Genomic DNA, 21,605 nt, shown 5'->3' with positions numbered 1-21,605 from the left:
GATATTTCTTCCTAGAGAATTTGTGTTCTTGTATGTAAGGCACAGCTCCCTGGAGAATGTAATGTCCTGATAGAGTCACATTCATGAACACTGCTCTCTCCATACAGCATGCATTTTTTTAAAGGCTGCATATTTTTGTCAAAATCAACAATAGCTACGGTAAAGAATGCCTTTTGAGGTATTAATAAGCTGAGCTTTCCTTTCTCTTAATTAAGACCAAATGACAAAAAGCATTGCAGAAGATAAACTTCATGGAGAAGAAGAAGCGATAACCAAAGTACCGCAGTGTTTCCATTATCACCCGCCAAGCAGTTTAAAAACGTTTAAACGTGACATCTTATCTATGGTTATGAAGTGAATGCAGTGATTGGTGGTTTTTTAATAGACAACATGTGCCATACCAGTATGCTGCAACGCATGACAGCATTTTCATCACATCACAACATCGAGCAACACTTCATATTTACATGGAGAGAAGTTTATTAAAGTCAGAGTCCTCAAACAGCATACCTGGCCAGTATAGCTGATTCTGGTATTTTGACTCATGAAACCAGTTGCATGGTGGAAGTATTGAAAATTCCCCGTCTTAACTCCAACTGTCCATAAATCCTTAAAACCCATTAGATTTGGCTCCCTCACCGTTGTACAATCTTAGCCCAGGCCATTGATAGTCTAAGACCAACAGATGGTGCTCTGGAGCCGGGAATCAAAACATGAATTCAGGATTGGTTTCCATGTTTAAAAGGTTCATTAAAGAGTCATCTTTATGCTTCTCTTTGTGAAGTATGTTTTCTCTATTTGTCAAAATGCCATGCAGTAGTGGTGTGACAATGGCCTCCATCACTGAACCATCGTTTGATTCTTTCTTTATCAGCCAATTACAAGACAGATATGATCATGTCAGCAAACGAAATCCCCATAAAATGTACAGTATTAATGTTCTTTTATTTACCAATCTGTTGTTAAGCCCCTTGTTAAGGGCTATACAGAATATACCCATATCATCAAAAATGTCAAACATTTCTGTAGAGGTTTTTATTTTATTTTAAATATTTTGTGTGATTTTGTTTCACCAGATAAGTAGATCATGAGGGAACTTTTTTCTGTGTAGTACATTTTATGGCTTAAGACTTTTGCATACTATCCATGAGTGATTTTTTATTTTTTTAAATACGCCTTTCTGTTCCCTGAAGTTCATACCGGCTCCCTCTAACTTGGAAAAACCTCTGAATACATGTTGGTTGTACGTTTTTCTCTGTTTTGTAAATGATTCGTGCTGTTTTAAATTAAACTCAATCATCACATTTTGAGCACATTAATGAATAAAAAGTGAGTTGGTTGGTTTATAATCATCACATAGATTCACAATTCTTAGACTTCTTCATTAACATATAATTAGAATATGTGTTTGTTTTGTAGTCTGTGTACTCTATACTTCCTCACAGTAGGTCATACACTACAGGCCTGCTGAGAGAGAGCGATGAAGTGTGTGTAGAATATACAGCCAAGTTGACATTATACTTTTAACATCATCTATAGGCCTATGTGGCTTCCAATTAAGTCAATGATCAATTATATTTAAGACTATGCCTAGATTTGGCTTAGTAAAGTCTAGGCATAGTCATTGGGCCTTTATCAGAAAAATTATCTATTTCAACAATGATATAAATCGTTGACTTCTACTTGATTCATGAATTGCTTGTTGCCAAAAGTAATACACTTTGTTTTTCTTTTAAATAATCTAGTAGCAAGTCTAACTTGAAGCTTATGGTCTGTTTTTTTTTTTATACACAGTAAAAATGTTAGCTCAGGTTAATATTCAAAACGTTGCAGTTTCACAGATAGTTTTGGTTATTATCATAGGGCTCTTTAAAGCCCACCAAGCATGAGTGAAAGTATTGGAGAGTTTATTACGCTTTCTATTGGACGCTGGCTCGGCTGTGGGCGTTTCAGTAAACCTGATTGGTCATGCTTGCTGCCACTCATCACCTCCGTCTCTCCTGAGCCCCTCCCCATCTCCCCACCTCCCCACCAACTGGATGTGCGGGCCCGAGCGAGGATTTCCACGAAAACAGCCACAGCAAACTGCGTACCAGTCCAAACGAGAGGGGTGTAAAGACGAACGCGGCCCGAGGCTCTGGACTCCGCGGAGTGACAGCCGAGTAGATGGCGTTTTTAAACTTACCTAACGGTTTGAGGCCTTAAACAGAGACGTAAAGAAGAGCGAGAGAGTTTTTACGACAATGAATGCGATCTCACTTGTTTGATAGAAAGGACGGAGAGAGAGAGGGGCCGAACGCCCTCCCTCCGTAGAGCTCGTTCCGCCCGATGGAGGTTGACGGGACGTTTTGCAGCGAGCTCGAGGCCCGGAATGTCACCTGTGAAACGTCGGCACGTCGTCGCAGGACGTAATTAAGAAAAGCTCGCGCACACCTGTCCACGACTTTTTTTTGTGAACTTCTTTGTAAAGCGGAAAAGCAAAAGTTAGCTGTGCGATGCGAGCCCTCTCTCAACATGACTATCATTGATAACACATAACGAGAGGTTCTTCACCGCCTCAGGTAACCTACCAGGACAGGTGAACGACGCACTCTTACCTGTTAACGGACTTTGAATCTGATACCAATCTTCTACAAAGTTGTCTCATTATATTTCACCATCAGCAACTTGACTCCAGCCCTTTCCACTGAATAGTTTTTGTGTGTAAAAACAAGGAGTTCTTGGATATTTTTTTGTGTCGCCTTTTCCATCAATCATGTCACTCAAAGACAATCCATGTCGGAAATTTCAAGCCAACATTTTCAACAAAAGTAAATGCCAGAACTGCTTCAAGCCCAGAGAGTCACATTTGCTGAATGACGAAGACCTAAATCAGGTAAACAATTCATTTTGAACACTTACATTTCATACTTTAGATATGTGTGAGCTGACCTGTGTGACTGTGACACTGAAGCCTGTGTGATGTGCACTGCTCTGTTTGTCATGTGTCAATACACCATGAAGTGCAAAGGTTAGCTTAATTGGACATAATTAGTTTCCAGCCCAAGGGCGCATATTGACCTTAATTCATCCATCCAGCATTGTAACCTATATCTTTTCGGTTGCATCATTAAGGTTAAGGTTGAAAATGCTGCTTACTGTTGCTACATTGTCCCATCCTTTTGCCATATTGCCTGATTGCTTCACTGTTTTACACTATGCCTAATTGAGCAGTCAATACCCCCCCCCCCCTTAGAGCCCCTATAGGAGACTTAAACAAATCTAAATAGTTGTTTACATTAAGTTAAAATATCACAATTGCATTTGTTTCACCCACACTGCCTGCTGAACTGTGTTGTTGCTTTTGGCAGTCCATGAATGGTGGCATCAGGTCACACTGTATCGTGATCAGTCCTCCTGCTAAGCTGATTGGGATAGGCTAAAGAGTTACCTTTATCCAGGGAGAAAGTTTGGATGAATTACACTCCTGGCAGTAATTCTTCTTCTGTTGATATCGTCTACAGCTTGTCATTATAAGGACTTATATTGAGCTAAAATTGGAAAATATTAATGTGATGTCCCCCATCATGACCAATGTGTTTGTCATTGGAGATGAATAGATAGATTTTTATAAAAGAACACAACAACATTTTGTTTGCATCAATCCCGTACAGCAGCATTACAAATCTTTTCACATATTAAAAATATATTCTTAGTTGTCAGATTGGAGATGGTCTTGAGGTTATTTGTCCTTCTGAGGAGAATTTCTCACCCACTGATTATCAACCTTATTGTGTGGCCCAGGACAGTCTTTCTGTTTGAGTCCTACCTCAAGTAGATCCTGATGGACTGCAAGTCTTATTCTTTGTTGCCTCATCGACCGGCCTATGACAGAAGTTCACAGACCCACGCTGTCCCTTGGTGCAGTATTACACAGTCATTTATGATGGGGGTCGTGAATGTTGCAAAATGAAAACACACAACCACACTTTAAAGACTCAATTTAAACACTGAACTATTGAAGGGTATATGTGACCTAGATTCATCCTGTCTATTCCTCTTTCTCAGGAGGACTTGTTATCAAGCTGCTGTCAGGTCATGTAAGGAGAAAGTGTCTGTACATATATGTGGTGGCAGTAACTCAGTCTGTAGGGACTTGGGTTGGGAACCGGAGGGTCGCCGGTTCAAGTCCTGGTGCAGAGCAAATATGGAAGTTGGTCTGGTAGCTGGAGAGGTGCCAGATCACCTCCTGAGCACTGCTGAACACCGAACCCCCTCCCCACCATCAGCTCAGGAGCGCCCACTGTGGGCCGCTCTGTCACTCTGACATCTCTCCATTAGTGCATGTCCATAGGATCCTGTTTCTGCATGTGTGTGTATATTTCAGTGTGTGTTCATGACTAACAGAGTGTAAAAACTGAAATTTCCCCTTGCGGGGATCAATAAAAGTAAATCTTAATCTTAATCTTAATATACATGGTCTTTAGATTCTTCACAGACAGGGGGAAGCTAGTGTCCTAGCAGAAGTGTGATTCTCTCAACACTGGTGGGAACTACCCTTTCCTGCAGACCCATTATCAAATAACATCTGCAAGGTGTCATAACCTCTCAGGTCGTCTTTCCCACAGATGGATGCTGTTCCTTTTGCAGAAAGTCTTGCCCTGCGAGGTGAAATGGGTTAGGAGGACATATGATAGAACATTCCTGTTACATCCTCTTTGTTTACAGAGTCACTCAGCTGAGCAGTGATGCTGGATTATCTCTGAAGTTATGACTGTAATCAAAACCACTGATAGTGGGACACATGGAGGTGCAAGGCTGGTGCAAAAAGCTTTTCCAACTTGATTTGCAGGCTTGTGTTCCAGAGACTTGCAGTTGAATTATGTAACCTTCTTAATTTGTTAAGGTCTTTAGGTGGATACCTGGTGGTATACACGTTAAGTACAATGTGTGCTCCTGTTTACACAACCCTGCAGTTGTTCTACAGGGTTTTTCTTTTTTGACTCAACAAACAAACAAACACTACTAGTGTGGCTGAAGTTCAAGGTTGTACCAGACCGGCCAGGCCAACTTGCATGTCTTGTTATGAGTTTGAATTGCAAATCTGTAGCCACTAAAGCGCTCAGACCCTGTGCTACTCTCCTGTTTCTGATCCACTGTTTTGCTAACTTCTGCCTTTAGCTGCCCCGTTCCACCCACTAGTCCATCCACTTAGAGGATCAGAGGGAAAATCATGTGTGTTAGCCTTTCCTTTTTTCTTTTTTTCAGGGCAGCATGGTACTCTGGGATTGAGCCAGCTGGAGAATGTAGCCTCTGGGCAGCAAGTTGTGACTAAGACACACCTTTCTGTTATTAGGCTAAAATGTGTGTTTGTCAGCACAATCCTGTCTGGTCACAACTTTAGAGTGTAAACCATGTACAGGCCTCCAGCTACTCCTTCACTGGATCAAAATGTGCTTTATTGATCTGCTAATCAATATGTTAATGTTCCTGCTTTAGTGTTTGCGTTCAACACTGCAATTGTGTTTTTCCCTCACCAGGCAAAACCTGTGTATGGAGGGTGGCTGTTGCTGGCACCAGAGGGAACAAATTTTGACAATCCTCTGCACAGATCTCGGGTAAGTGGTTCCTCTGCTGGGCTTGAGTGGATTATGTTCACAACATGGGGCATAGTTTTGTCTCTGCACATTTTTCTGATTCCCTCTTTATGAAGGAAATGTTGTTACTGCGTCATGAAAACACAACTCGTGTTTATTTCACTCATCGTCTGCAGCTTCTGCTCATGCTTATTGTTTTTCAACAGAGAGGGGGTAATTATTCAAGAGGAAAAACATGAAAAACTCTATGCTAGCACAAAGTGGAAAGTTTGAACATCAAGCAAAGTATAAACTTCATTTGGTGTAACGAATTGCACAAAATATGCATTTCTAATAGGCATAAGAGAAGATGAAATATTGTTATAGCTTCTTACATTTATGAAGTCACTTGTGAGTTTTTGCCTCTACTATTGACATTTTGTAGATATTTGTGTTATAATAGTTGAAAAGGTATAAACATCAATATTCAAGAATCAAAGTTGTATAGCTTTGATTTAGATTTATCAGCTCCAAGAGAAACAATGCCTCTAGTAGCCCTTCTTTTAATTCTGCTCAACAGTCTGGCACTCATTTGACATTTGACAAACAGCAGGTCTGTTTTTTTTTTGCTTCTTCTGTCGCTGTGTCAGGGATTCAGCAGCTTCCTATGGGAGCCTCGGGCCTTTATCAGAAAACTCCTCATTCTCATGCCATAATGAGTCTTGTATTGACTATTATTTTTATCAGTCCTACTCCCTTAGCAACATGTAATGAGAGCCCTTTTCTGTTGCACAGCTTCCTTTATCAGCTCTCCCAGATTACTCTGTGGTGGTGCATCCCAAAGAGGAGTTGGGAGAGTGTGGGGGAGGAGAGAGGAAAAGTCCCAGTTCTCACAGCCACACTGATGGCTTCCATATGGGTTTTGGTGAAAAGCACCTCCAGATCCTTCAATTCAACTGCTGTCAACAGCTCGCTGCTGTCGCTTTGACGTAATCGCTGGTGTGTTCTGCCTATTCTTACAATCAGATTTTTACTGTGGGGGAATAATTGTTGGCCTGAACGCAGTGCTGAGGTGAGCTGGTTGGTTTGGTGTAAAATGACCAACAAGTAAATAACAGAGAAAAGGAGCTGACATGATGGATGAGTCATGTTTTAGGACTACTTACAACTACTCACTAACCCTAACCCTTACTAGTTGTGGCTTGGAGACTCTAATTTGTCCTTCAGAATTTACCTCTATTACTTTATTGTGGATATCTTTAATGGATAACTCCTGCCAACTTAACCCGTGAAGCTTATCAGCATCCCTGTGGAGTCCTTCCAATGCCTTTTTAGGTTACAAGCACCTCTCAATATTTAATGGATTGGGCCCGGTTGGAATAGGAGAGCTGGTTATTTAATACTGAGACAAAACGGTGCATTAAGATAACGGGGGGGGGGGGGGTCAGTGGAGAGCTCAGAAAGAGATCAATGGATACTTTCAACATATCATTGACATATAAGTATCAATATTACCAAGAGAAACCCTGACTCCACTATGTGCTACATTTAAACTTGCTGTTTAAAAAAAACAAATCAGTATTCCTCAGTATTGTGGGGTACATTTGTCACACCAACATGATACTCTCAGATATAGAATTAATGCATTAATATGTAACCTTTAAGACAGATCTGGGCATGGCCAATGTTACAAAAAATGTAATATTAGGTCCTACTTTAAATAGGTTTTGTTCTTCTTTTAACCTTTTATCTTGAACCTTTAATTAATATAGTATAAGCAAACTAAAAACTGGATGATGGACCTTTTTGGAGCATGATGAAAATGGGTTTCCAGCCAGCTTTAAAACTTGTGATGTGGTAAAGCCTGAAACTCTGCCAACTAAGAACTGTGCTGCAACTGTTTCCCAAAGGCTTCATACTCTTGTGTATGTTCTGTTTGTTTGTGCATGCTTCCTTCATGTGGCCAAGTGTTTATATCCGGAGGTGTACTGAGTAGTCTATGAGATTCAGGATTTTAATTGTAAAATACATAGATGTGTTAATACAGATCCAATATTGAATCTGTGGCTTTATAATCAAATATCTGCCTGTACTTGTGACAGTTACTTAACTGGCATGATTAAATTGGTCAATTCATAATAAATAAACAGCTGTCAAACCCACACACAACTTCTTCACATGCTGCTTCATCCTCTATTACTCTATTACTGCTGGGATTGATCCTCATATTTAACACATGACCATGTGTGTAATCAAGAATATTCTGGTTTTCTTTTTATGCAGAAATGGCAAAGGAGGTTCTTCATCCTGTACGAGCATGGCTTGCTCCGCTATGCTCTGGACGAAATGGTAGGTGAAAGCTTTGCTCCTCCCTCCTTCATAGCCCAACATCAGTCAACATTATGTTCTGTCCATTTCAAAAGTAATCTATTACATTTAAAAACTATCATTCCTCTGAGCTTTTGTTCATCTTTGTTAATCTGTGTTTATAAACTCAGCACAATATATGTCAGTGGAAGGGAAGTGACAATTCCCCTTTAAGTTTGGGAGTATTAAAAGGGAAAGTGGCGAAGAAAGCTGGCATTACCAGCACACAGTGAAAAGAAACAAATAGAACAGATGACCAAAAAGATTAGCTTATTACTGAAATATGATGAAATATAAACCAGGTGACATAACAAATGAAATCGAGGCCTGATATTTTTCATTTACTGAAGGATTTACAATCAAAGCACAATATATTATATGATATGATATGATATAATAACAATGATATGGTACGAGTACTAATCAAATGATATCACTACCTGTTTGGATACCACGGCAACATAAGTCCTAGGCACCAGATATAGTAATTTATAGTAAACTGCTAAAGTTTAAATTTCACAAAAGTCTGGTCCTCTTGTGTGTGCGAAGCTTTGGGTTTAAAAATAAATGACTGAGGATCTGCAGCTTCATCAAAGCTCCTGTACTTTTTGATACCAACGATGATAAAAACAACATATATTGTATTGTTTTAAAACTCTTGGTATTGAAGGATCCACGATGTGGACATGTTAATATGAAAACTTTTCCAACACGTCAATAATTGTAGTTACAGTCACTTCCGCTTGACCATGAGGTCACCTCACAGTTAACACCAGAGTATTTAGTGAGTGTGTTAAACACTGGCCTAACTAGCACAATGGTGTCAAAGGAATCAAGTGACACCACATGGTGTTGATACTGAAAGTCATGTGCCACGCTGTGTGTGTTTGTTCAAGGGGCTTACACTCTTATTGTGCAAGAGCCCTGTGATGACTTCCTCTTCTGAAAGAAAGAAAAAACAGTAAAAACAACTCAACATCGGCAAAACTCAAGTCTTCAGTGATTTTATTGGTACCACCAATAGTCTCATATCTATACAGTCATCATAAAGTGGCTGTGCAGTCTGACTGTCTCTCTTCTGGAGTTCTTGTTTATGTAGGTCACTTAATGCTGAATAGTTTTTTTTGGTTCTATTACTGCTGCTTTATGTTGCAGCGTGTGGGCTGGCTGAATATCGATTGACCCAAAGCGGTGCTCGGCAGCTTTTTTCTGAACGTGGGATGTGCTTTGAAAAATGCTGAAAGCAGAAGTAGTTGAAACAGCACAAGCTTTGTTGCTTTTGACCCTTTCATACTGTATGTGGCATTCTCTGGCAGAGCTGAGAGGATTTATGTAATAGAGGCCACAAGAGCCTGGATGCTGTGTAGATATTTTTCATGGCTATGGTCTTTAGGGTCAGTTTTCCCTTATAGATATTTCCTATATGTCGATGTGAAGGCTCCTATTTACATATTAGACCAGGAGCAGAAAAGGTTTATTTTTAAAGAGAATTTCATCATACTAAAAATGGGAAAACATGCTACATCGGGCTTCATTTGTTATTCAAAATGAAGTAAATGTATATTAGTGAGGCACTGGGGGAGAAGAAAGATGGATGTGTGTTTACTGGAAGAAACAAAGGAAAGAGGCGGATGTCCTCCTTCCCATTCAGCCGCCTCCCTGGATGTCACTCTTCATCTTTTCATCTCCTTTCTGAAAGCTTGATCAAAAGGAGAGGAGGGACGGCAAGGGTCTAGAGCTGAAAATATCAAGTGACACTAAATATAGAAGCTCACTTGTCACATCGAACCCATCAGAATTAATTAGAATAATTGTTTTTTTTGTTGAATAAACAGCTGCAAAAACTTGGCAAATCTTCATATGTAGCTAGCAAAATTAAATCATATGGCCATTGAGGTTAGATGAAGTAGCCCCTCTCTCTTTGATAGACAGTTCAGTTAATTAATTAACATTAAGTGCACTGTCAAAACATTGTGTGAAGCTATAAAAAACAGAGCCAGTTGGTCCCTTCTTTAAACCAATGATTGAAGCTAAGTGGTTGGTTTAACAGATGGGTTTGTATTGCCTTCCTCTAAAGTAATTTGAGTATTTAGATTAGTAGAAACTGCCTTGTATTGCAAAAAGCTTTATATGTAAGGTAACTTTATTTGTATTTATATGTTCAATCAAGGAGAAACAAAATCTAGAAAGTAGACCACATCAGTTACATTGTTTTATTGAGAATGACTGCAGGTCAAATGTAAAGACTGCCTGCTCTGCGGCCTTCATAACATAGCTTCAAACCACATCAGAGCCCCTGATCAGAGAGCCCTGGTTGGGGATGCAGATGAGGGGGGTGCCCCCTCTGTTTTTCTCTCGGCCTAGTTTTATGGCTCTTGTGTCTTGGCTCTAACCAAACCCAGATGGGATGCGGTCCAAACCTTCAGGATGTGGCACCACACTGAGGGGAAAGGAACGGGTTAGCAAAGGCCTGGCTTCGGCAGGGCCACCGATTTGGGGTTGCCCACCTACAGTGAACACCCAACACTACACCCTACTGCCATCATTTCATGCAAACAGAGCAGCTGTGGCTTTGAAGAGACAAGTGGTAGGAAGAAGACAGTGCAGTATGAGAGGAAGATGAAGGGAAAATGTGCTCTGATCGGAAGGTTGGAGAGCGTGACTAGCTAGCTGTAAATGATCGCCTGCAAAGAACATGTGCTGCCATGCTAGGCTAATTCATTTGCACCGAAGGGACCTGAAAAGTGTTGTCAAAGTTTGTATTTTAGCACTGTACAATTAGACAGCTGTATATATCTTAATTCAGTCCTCTGTGTTCCCTGTAAGCACAAGCTAGATTTTCCCAGAGCAACCCAACAAAGTTATTTCAGGAATACGTTGCCATGGTAACATGTTTAGTCCCATTGTCCAGCAACAGTTGACTGTGGCATGTGTAGCATGGGACAGTTATTCTCTGTTTTGTGGAGAGCTCTGGTTGTCTCTGTCCTGACTGAAGGAAAAGAGTACAGAACGCTCTGGATGCAAAGAGTGTGTGGGCTGAAGCCGTCTCTAGGCTCAGTCAGATCGTGACAGAGCCTTTCTACGGTAGCCTCAGACACAGCATCGAAAACAAATGTGCAACGCTGGATTTTATAGAGTGAGAGTTTGTGCTGAGATCGCACATTTGTGCTTCTCAGGGTCTGCATGTGTGAGTGAATGCACCTGGGACAGAGGGTGCTTGACTGCAAAAGCCGTGTCAGGAACAGGTGTGGCAAGAATCAGAAAGAAACCTCCAGATTTAAACTAATTTAAGCTTAGGACTCTCAGTTCAACGCCAAAATGTTCATTTATTAGTGACATACAGATTACAAATAATTATATAGAAGCTCAAAAAATCTGGAATAAAATCCAACATTAATACTGATAATCAAATAGACTGGTAGAAATAAACATACTAAGAATTAAAGGATTAGTCTGGCTCAAAAGGTAACATTAATGAAAAAAGGATCAAAAGTCTTTTAAATGTAAAACCCATAGAGAGCATTTAATAATCTGATGGCAGAGGATATGAATAAATTAGAAAAAGGTTTAGTGTTACAGGTAAAACACAACGCTGCCCTGATGGCATCAGAGAAAATGTACTGGATAGAACATGACAAGAAGATGAAATAATACTAACAGCTTTCTGTTTTTAATACAGGTAAAGAAAGATAAATAAACATTTGTGATAAAGCTTTTCAAGTTGTTAAAGGGACATGAGAAACACGAAACACAAAATCCATTATCACCTCACAGTGAGGGCAGGCGTGTAGGTGTTAAGTGCTCCCGAGCACAGAAAAGCCACTTTGATGACATCAGTGTGGTTTAAAATGATGAACACCCACACTATAATAACTGCTTTGCTACGCGCTCCCAAATACCACACAACACCTAGCTCCCATTGACCTTGTTTTGACCCAATTGTTACTCACCCACACACACTCTTGATCATATGATCTAGACTGATTTTTTTTTTCTTTGGATATCTCAATCTCTGTTGTGGTCTCTGAGCTCACACTGAATCACAGCCTCACTGTTTTCACATCCTTAGATGATGAAGCTCTTTAATTACTGTTGAAAATGGATTGCTTACAATGTTTCCTGGTTTTGTTGGAGGCTTTTGGAGCTGCTCATCAATAGTGCACTTTATGTTCTCAATCTTTTCAGTTCATGTTTTTCAGTACACCAGGCATACCTGCTAATAAAACGAGGCCGCCTATTGAGTTGCACCTCACAAAAGGCCCATTCAAAGACGCATGAATTGCATCTGCCTTAAGACTGCATCTAGTCAAGGAAGCTGACTGTCTGTATGCATTCTTTTTTGAGCAGAACATGATGTTCTTGTGATGTTTCAGTTGTTGAAGTCATTCTCATTTAATATCAGCTCAATTAATTTCCTGTGTTTACTGGAATTCAAATAGTAGAACACTTGCCCCGTAGCACTGTCCAAGAACTGAGAGTTTAGACAACATTCCCTCCATTTCCCACACATTTGTGCATTCTTTTAACTTGATGCACACTGTTCTGCTGCTTCTCTCCTGCATCTGCCAGACATGAGCTAAACAACCACAGCCAGTGTTTGCCCTCAGACATGTAAAACCTCAAACATGCTGAAGCATGCATAAACTCTATCTTTTGTAGCCTCTTGAAATGTGAATTTGAGGGCTATTTTTCACCATTTTGACAAACTTTTTTCTAATGTTAATGGATGAGGAGAGCTGTTAGGAGATAGATTAGTGGGCGGGGCCTCCGAGCAGTGTTGTCGCCTGCAGGCACTCTATGCAGGGAATAAGTGGGATCTCCACCCCTTAAATTAGGGATACTTATGGGGGCGCTTCAGTCATCCACACAGCAAGCCATGGGAAATGGATCGGAAAGGGTGTACACATGTTTGAGTTAAACTACAAGAAGCAAAGATTCAGGATTGGGGGACCAAGCAGTTGCTTTCGTGGAAAAAAGGATAGAAATAAATTAGGTGTTTTCTCAGTTGATAAGACTTTGCAAGCCTTCCATACTGGATCATTGTGGATTGTTTACTAAGTGTGTGGGTCCTGGCTGAAGCGTGTGTTGGTTTTTTAGAGATACGGTGCGTGAGAGTCTTCTTTAACCCCTGCCCTTCCTTCCCCATGGTTCCAGTAGGAACTGATTTGCTGGAATGTAAACAGCCATGGATTACAGTCGGGTCACTGTTCCCATTGCATAAAGCCACAAAACCATGGGAACAGCCATTCATACAACTTGTAATCATCAGGGTCTACAATGCTGTAACTGCCACTCAACTAAATGGGAACCCCACACCCAAAATCTGTCACCCAGTATAGTATAGTGATGAAAACCATTCCTTTTGATTTTGTTTTTAGTAAAGAAATGGGAATACCAAACTGGGATGCAGCAGTGGCAACAATTCTCGAAATTCCCAATTCCTTGTGCAATGCTGACCTTGTCACCATACCATGTGTGCTGTTTCCTTGGGAGGTTGAATGGGAGCAGGGTGTTATCCCTGTGCTATACCATTGCCTACAAGGGTGTGATGTCATTTCATGGGAGCACAAGTTTTAAAAATAAGGTACCACACCCAATGCTCTCCTGTTAAGTTAGTGTTGTTGGTAAAGCTTTATCAGGATGACAGGAACTGTTATGTCATCACAAGTGTTATCAAGAAACATCATAATATCTATCACTCTTTCTGTTTTTCTGTCTTTGTCTCCAACCTACTTTCCTGTGGAGGCAGATGGCTGTCCAACAATGAGTCTGGTCTTGCTTGAGGTTTCTGCTTGTTTAAAGGAAGTTTTTCCTAGCCAAGTAAATGCTCATGGTGGATTAGTGTTTGGTCTTTTTAAATAATAGAGTGTGTTTGAGTCTATATGTGTAGTTTCATGAGATAACTGGTATTTTGATTCAGTGCTGTTTAATCAAATCGTATAGATTGAATTGATTTATTTTGTAGCCTTCTTACTTTTAACAGGACTTTAATAAGGTTTTTGTTTCATTGTGTCAAGGCAGCTTAGCCCAATATCATCTACCCCAACCAAGCACCAAGTATTTTGAGAATCAGTCTCCCTGCCAGATCTAAGCCAAGGAGTCTACTTTACTCTTAGTTTGATCCCAAGAGAGATGATTGACCTGACACAGCAGGGAAAGTTGTTACTACTGTAGCTTCTCGAAAAATTAGACCAGAAGTAATTTGATTGTCTGCAGTAATGGTACATCTCCATCTTAGGCAGAAGATATACCAGCACACAATTTAACAGCTAATCAAGAGCCCTGCTGTCCAGCAAGTGATCCAATATGTCCAACAGATTGAAGAGAAATGCCTTTGCCATAACAAGGAGAGTATGGTAAAGCTGATACAATAAAACACTCTTAGAGGGTCTATTGTGTATTTTTTTGACTTGATGGATGACCTATCTGACTCTCTGTTCACCTTCTAGTCTGACTTTCCACTGCCTTTCTGCCCTTCTCTTTAATTTTTCCATTGGCTTTAGTCACCCCATCATCCCGGATGTGACTAAGATAAAATCTTATCTCTACCACTTGTCCACTGTTTGAATTCTCAGATATCTTCAGTCAGAAGTCCTGGACCCCCGTCTGGCTCAGGGCCGAGTCTGCTCTCTAAACATGAAACCCCCCTGAGCTCTCTTTGAGTGTCAGCCACTATTTCTACTTGGCAGTCACTGTGGTCACTTTTATAGTCTTTATCTTTAAAGGCATAATTCAAAGCGGTTACTTTCATTAGTGTTCAGACACACATGGAGAAGTGCCTGGAAACATGCTCCCAGCTGATTTGAAACTAAACTTAATTGCGGTTTTTGTTTGTGTTCTAAACTCTCAGGGATCAACTGTGAACAACAGGGACCTCCCACTCCGTGTGTGTGTGTGTGTGTGTGTGTGTGTGTGTGTGTGTGTGTGTGTGTGTGTGTGTGTGTGTGTGTGTGTGTGTGTGTGTGTGTGTGTGTGTGTGTGTGTGTGTGTGTGTGTGTGTGTGTGTGTGTGTGTGTGTGTGTGTGTGTGTGTGTGTGTGTGTGTGTGTGTGTGTGTGTGTGTGTGTGTGTGTGTGTGTGTGTGTGTGTGTGTGTGTGTGTGTGTGTGTGTGTGTGTGTGTGTGTGTGTGTGTGTGTGTGTGTGTGTGTGTGTGTGTGTGTGTGTGTGTGTGTGTGTGTGTGTGTGTCAAAAGGCTTAATGAGTCTACAAATAATTGCTGTCAAATTACATGTATTAAATTCAAATTACAGTCAATAAAACTGCATTGTTCTCCAGCGTGCACAGCCCTAACACACAAAGAAGGGGACTATTTTGGTTCCCTTCATTGTCTCACCAGAAAGTGCTGGTGACCTGGAACTACATAGATAAACTGGACAAATACTGAAATCCAAGACTTCATCTCAATACTGTAAGAGGCAGTTAGTCCCTCTTAAAATGTCAAAACTTCTCCAGCTTTTTCATCATAACCACAAGTTGAAGGTTTTTGCTTTATCATTTAGCTTCAACTAATGTCGACTGAAAGCAAAGAGACACAGTCCTTCTCTTCAACCCTCTGCTCTATTATTATATTAGTGTTCAGTGTAGCGTGAGCCTGTGGACAGGATCATTAAACACAGGGCACTAGGCCTATCACCACCCCAGGTAAAACAGTACTTTAATGCTCCTTGCAAATGGTTTCTCATAAGATATCTTTTTTCTGCTCATGTGGTTTACCTTTTGATGGTGACTTGGACTTTTGTTCCTTTCATTCTTTGGTGAAAATGATTGCCATGTTGAGTTGAACCAAATACTTGATGGTGAGAAAAGGTCCTCTCTCTTTTCCTGGATGTCTTTTACCATTCTTGCACCCTCCTTCATTTTCTGGTTCTTTTTAATGATTTCCAGCTATTCATCATCCAGAGAAAGGCCGGCTCCAGGAGGCTTTGGCTAAACCAGTGCCCACTCTCGCTCGCACGGCCCTCATTTTTTTTAACTTTCCCATTACTTACTCCGATTCACTTTCCTTTCCTTTGAGCTCCTCTCTTTCTCTTATTCTGCCACTCTCTCGTATCTCCTTCTTTCATTCCAGTTTCTCACTGGCCAATAAATCATTTGTGTTGGAGAGAGAGAGCAGCAAGCAGTATTGTGTAACTTCTCTCTCCCCACAAACCCTCCTTCGTCTATAAAGCCAAACACGGCCTGACAGGCTGCTCGCTCAGTTTGTTCTAAACACTAGACCAGGACACTGACAAAAGGTTTCATTTAAAGCATCGGGGTGAGGGGCCAGCTCTGAGACAGGCACTAATAAAACAGTGGGAGAGGTGGGAAGTTGACTGCACCACATGTGTGGTGTGTAGGGACGGTGAGAGGCATTTCCAGTCTAGAATTAAAATACTACCAATATTTTTTCAGAACCAGTTATTGAGGTGTGATTTGCCATTTAAACTTAAGAGTTTGCAGAACTTTTCCTGCTTTTCATCTTTAAATCAGCAGATTTTAGGTTGTGTTGATGGATGGCAGAGTGGACTGTTGGATGTGTCACTGCACTAAGACATCTCTGCTGCATGAAAGTGCATTTGTAACATGGTCTAATAGACTGTGGCCTTGTAATGGCTATCAGTAGCCACAGCTGCAGATGAACTTCTTGAAGAGTTGCAACAGGTGCAGGTGTAGTGGACGAACTTTAAACTTTGACCTCAGCTTGGAGACCTGCCAATCCAACCACTTGTTAAGGTTTTGGCTTTGCATAGCAGATATTTTTAGTAAGGAAAGAAAGTGCAGCCTTGGAATTGGGTCTGATCATGACTCACATACAAAAGCAAGGATAAATCCTTTCATCTGAAGCTTGCTTGTTAAAGCCACATAACCTGCAACTGGAGTATTTAGGCTTGTTTTGAGCTGTTGTTGGGTGAGCACTTGCTCTTTAATAACCCACTCCAGCGTCCTTAGGTTCTGGCCCAAAATTCCCATCTCAAGCAGCAATGGACGGGCTGAACTCCAGCCTCAGCACCTAATCATCTTATTGCTCTCTGTTGTTATGAAGAGAAAGCTACTTCATTCAAAAGAACTGCAGTACTCTGAATTATTAAGTACTGACTAAAAAAACCAAGATTAAAGTATAATAAATATAAAAAAGCACTGACATTAGACACAGATTCATATTTATATATAATAATAAAACACGATCATGATGAAGTGGGCTAGCTGTCTGACAATTTCTTTCATATCAACTAGGGATGCACATGATTAGTGGGCTTGATGATTAAACATCGTCACCCTTGCTAGTTGGTTAAACTAATACATTTTTTTATTAATATAGACCTCCAATGCCGGTTCAATGTTGTGTCTGTAATGCAGCAAACTACTCAAAGGTAACCCAGCTCATCACAAAAACGACTGCCCATGATATACAGTGTTCTCTTGCCTTTTGAGTAGTCAACTTGTTTGAATTTAAATTTGCATTTAGTTGATGGTCTTATCAGTATCAACAGTCTTAAGTACTGAAAACAAGGAAGCAATCATGTCTGTCTCTAATAAACTTGAGCTATTCAAACACATCAACATATTCAGTTCAGCCAGAACTTGCACATTATTAAAAAGCAGAGATGCTTAATATTCTGAATTATTGGTATACCTGAACAAAATAACATACTTCTAATTTTGAAGTTCTATCCATTGATTTGTATTCTACACTTTCCACAGACAACCCTTACGTTGGTATTTACTGTTTGACTGCTGGCAAAATGTTGTACGGTATGTAACAGTGAATAATAACCTGCCATCTAACCACTGCTTGCGATACAGAGACTTTAATATGGTATGGTTACTAGATTTGATGTTTTGAAAGTAAACCAAAAGGAATCTCGAAATTCATTTCCCACAAATGTATCTTTTTATATCTTCTCCAATCTCGAAAGCCATCCTCTGAAAGTACAACTTTGGGCAGGTTTACAAACAGCCTGGGTCTAGGAAGCTGCTCTTCAGCCCAGTGGAAAAAAGGCAGTTCTTGAAACTGAGGTATCAGCTGAATTCCCAACGGACCATTTTCCTATCCCTCCCCCATTTTCCTTTCCCTTCTGCCTGATGGGCTAATTTGTGTTGACTTAGAAAGGCTTTGGCAGATTTTCAGTCATTATCACAGAGGTAGTTGAGGCCTAACAGCAGATCTTATGTCATTTATTTAAGTTGTGTTGACAGAAATGCATGAAACAATGTCTTGTTAATGGTGTAAAAAAAAGTTAGTCATATTTATGCGACTCTTTTATTTCAATAGGAATATTTTTCACTATGACCAGTACGACAGCTTGTAATGGGTGCCTATTCACCTTGGTCCACTTTAAAAGTGCTGTGTCAGAGCTCAGTGTTGGATGCTGCAGTCATCCAGACTCTGCTGTTTTGGGACACATTGTTACCTTGGAGTAACTGTTCTTTTACAGGAGAGAAAAGCTTTTCCTAGGGCTGCACATTTGGAATTACCTCTCTAGATATCAATGAGTGGTTCTTAACTGGCCAGAACATTGAAGACAAATTCCCACCAAACGTACCAGGGTAGTTTAGACCCAGGTGCTTCTTTTCAAGGGTGTGAAGGGTTCCTTCAGCTCATTATTGTCTGCCTTTTCACCTAAATCTAAGAACCAGTCCAGATTTGGGAAGTTAGCTTGCTGACATATGATAGCCACACCTGTTGTAAAACAGTAAAATTGAAAGAGATTTTTTCTGCACCTTGCAAACATTAAAATAGAGAATCACATGCCATGAGCATCATATGTTTTTTTTTTAAAACCCCATTCACATGTGCACAAAACTCCTGAGAACCTCCTGAACTTTTCAGGCTCAGCTGCATTTGTGAACTCAAAAAGTTACATTTAGAACCCTTTAGACTATTTTCTGCCATTACCCTGGTAAATGTTCTGCTTGAAGTCAGGATGAGCCTATGTGAGAACACAGCAGGAAATATTCAGGAAAAAAGTCACAGCGAATGGCTGGGAGTGGATGATGATGTTTATGACCATCGTGCAACCAAACATTGTATAGTAAGTCGGGTGTGAAATCACTGTATTAGGATTTCTGTTTGCCGGTATAGAATAGAATATAGAATTACTATTGATCCCAAACTGGGAAATTGTGGTATTACAGCAGCAGGTTATGCAAACACACAATATTAGCAAATAAACACAATATAATATTAAATACAAAGTAAATAAGCACTAAAAATATCAAAACTAAGAATGAGAATATATAGAACCAGGATTTAACATTACTAGTCTTAAATATGTTCTTCTATGCTCTTCAGTTGATACTGTGAAAATGTTGAACTACATGCAGCACTGATAGAAAGGCAAAAACTAAGAAAATAAAGTTCCAAATCTTGGAAACCACACACTCACACTCATTTTGCTAAGACAGCCTGACTGTGGAGAGCCAGCACAACAAGACAGAACTCGATTGTAGCACCTGTTTCTCCAGGCGGCACAACCACTCCGTCACCACCCAGACGGAGACTGACTGATTTCTCACACTCTGTCTGTTCTACCATTATTCATTTAATGTTGTATAGATTACATAAACACTGTTGAAAAACAGCTTCAATTGCAGTGCTGTATGTACTAGAAATTAAAAACCAAAGATTTAGTATAATTTGTTACCCACACACACATTTTATTATTCAATTCCCACCGTAGTAAAGAGAAGCTGATATTGTTCTCGTAGCTGCATCTGATTGATGGTCTGCACAATCCTAGCTTTGTTTTAAAAAGAACCTGCTGTACTAGCAGAGAAAATAGCCTTCATCTTCCTACTGTCCCTCGTCTTCCTCCTCCTCTGCATTTGTCAGCTGCTGGCCTCCTAACACAGCACTCAACCGCCCACATCCTCTCACCTTTCTCAAATAGAAGAGCAGTACAGCTACCACCCACAGTACTCTCTGAAATGCCAGGCTCAAATATGTGTGAAATATGCAGCTTTCATTTTCTTTCTCTGAATATTATGTTGATACAATGTTCTCGGACTTCCTTGTATGGATGTTCCTGTGTACCCGGGCTTAAAGCAGATGCCTATACAGTTTTCATCTTCAACGTCTTGAGCACATACCAGTGGGGTGAGGTGTAATCTTAGAACGCCTGGAGGACTACGTGGCCCTGCAACAGAGATGTCAGATATCCACCATATGGTTTATTATAGAGCTATATGTTTGTCTAAAGTTAAGGCAGGGGTAAGAGTTTGGATCATAGCTGAGCCAGAGGTAAATATCAGGTGTGACTGTACACCTTAATGTTGAAGACCCTGGTCATTGACCAGATTACAATCATCACTGTCTCAATCTGTCATCTTGTTCCTGGCCAGATTTCGACGTATATCTGTGTTTGAATCATTATCTTGGACTTTGGAAGAAAAAGAAAGAGACACAGTTGATAGTCCTCTTCAGCTACGCTTAAGGTGACTGCATCCGTCTGGCACCTGAGGATATTTCCCCGCGGCTGCTTGTTGGCATGCACGCTGGTATCAAAGATGTGTGTTTACCTCTGTTGTCTTAAGTTGCTAAGGAAAAGATTTATTGCATAATTGCTGTTATCGGTAATGAGCAGGGGATGTTGGACCCTGAAGAGACCTGATTCCTGGCCATGTCCATGAGTCAGGATGAGGCGATGCCAGTTCATCAGTCCTCCACTTTGTGAATGATCAAAGTGAAATAGCTATGGAGGAAGATGGAAACAGTACTAGAAGATCCTGCTATTGCACGTCCTAAGTAGAGAAACATAACTTTACGAGGGAGATTGAAGCTTTTAAATTTGTCACCAGGAAAGTTGGCAGACAAACTGGCACCCTAAAACAAATAACAGATGTTTCAGATTAGTTAACAGGTGTTCTAAACTGACTTTGAGTAATACTAGAATGAATTCAAACTGATAGAATATGACTGAGAGATTACATGGCTGCATTGTGATGTTGCAATAAGTGACTCACTTGTGTAGTTTAATGCAATTTCATCATTCCCTCATACTTCTCTAAACTGAGTCAGTTTCAAATGCACTCTTGCTTTCCAGCTCCAGTAATGACTCTGTCAAACCCAAAAAAATGTGATGGCAGGGGGGAGAATTTGCTTCACAACCAAAAATGAAAGTTAGACCATCAGCCAGCTGCCAAAAGAAGCAAACGTTTCACTGGCTGTGTCTTAAACGAGAATGGGATGTTTTGCTTTGCTGCAGAATGGCCAAGAGTGAAGAGAGCCAAAGATGCAGAGACATGCATGCATGAGTGCACTGAACCTATTAATTACCATTTTCCAAACATAGAGTTGGTTCCTAATTATCACTACATAACATCTGGACAGAGATCACAAGACGTGATGAATTTGGAAAGGAAAAAGATATGGGCCTTACTTCACAGCGAACATATATTTCAATACAATGACACTTGATTTAAACTCCGACCATTCATTTGATCGTGGTTTCTAGTTTCTGATTGTATTTGACTGAATATTACATGCTGGCAATGTTGGGCAGTGACGTCACCACAGATAGTAAAGTTAGTAGTTTAACTACATTTTCCAGTAGCTTAGTGGAAGTGTCACTGTTTTCTGAATCAAATAGCTTTTCAGTAGCTTATCGGTTTTATTGATCACTTAGTGCAGAAGCGTCCAAACAAACAAATCACCACATCACAGTTGAAGCGTAGCGTAGCACTTTATTATAAAAGGATGAATAA

The 21,605-nt window shown here is 40.4% G+C and overlaps 1 protein-coding gene across 5 annotated transcripts in view; it reads left to right on the top strand.

Moving 5' to 3' along the window:
• The first annotated feature begins 2,051 nt into the window (after window positions 1-2,051).
• The window catches only part of si:ch73-103b11.2 (GRIP and coiled-coil domain-containing protein 2), a 53,143-nt gene continuing 33,589 nt past the window's right edge, over window positions 2,052-21,605 (top strand). For 3 of the 5 annotated variants that reach the window (XR_009665958.1, XM_061028910.1, XM_061028908.1), the window contains exons 1-3: window positions 2,052-2,875; window positions 5,520-5,597; window positions 7,839-7,904. Coding sequence is in view for 4 of the 5 variants with exons in the window: in XM_061028910.1 (XP_060884893.1) it covers window positions 2,756-2,875; window positions 5,520-5,597; window positions 7,839-7,904 (264 nt within the window). In the remaining variant the exon portion in view is untranslated. The remainder of the gene's footprint in view (window positions 2,876-5,519; window positions 5,598-7,838; window positions 7,905-21,605) is intronic. The other 2 variants (XM_061028911.1, XM_061028909.1) reach the window with 1 other exon arrangement.

Source organism: Labrus mixtus, chromosome 21 (assembly GCF_963584025.1).
Source record: "Labrus mixtus chromosome 21, fLabMix1.1, whole genome shotgun sequence".
NCBI lineage: Eukaryota > Metazoa > Chordata > Actinopteri > Labriformes > Labridae > Labrus > Labrus mixtus.
This window is presented reverse-complemented; position numbering and strand designations above follow the sequence as displayed.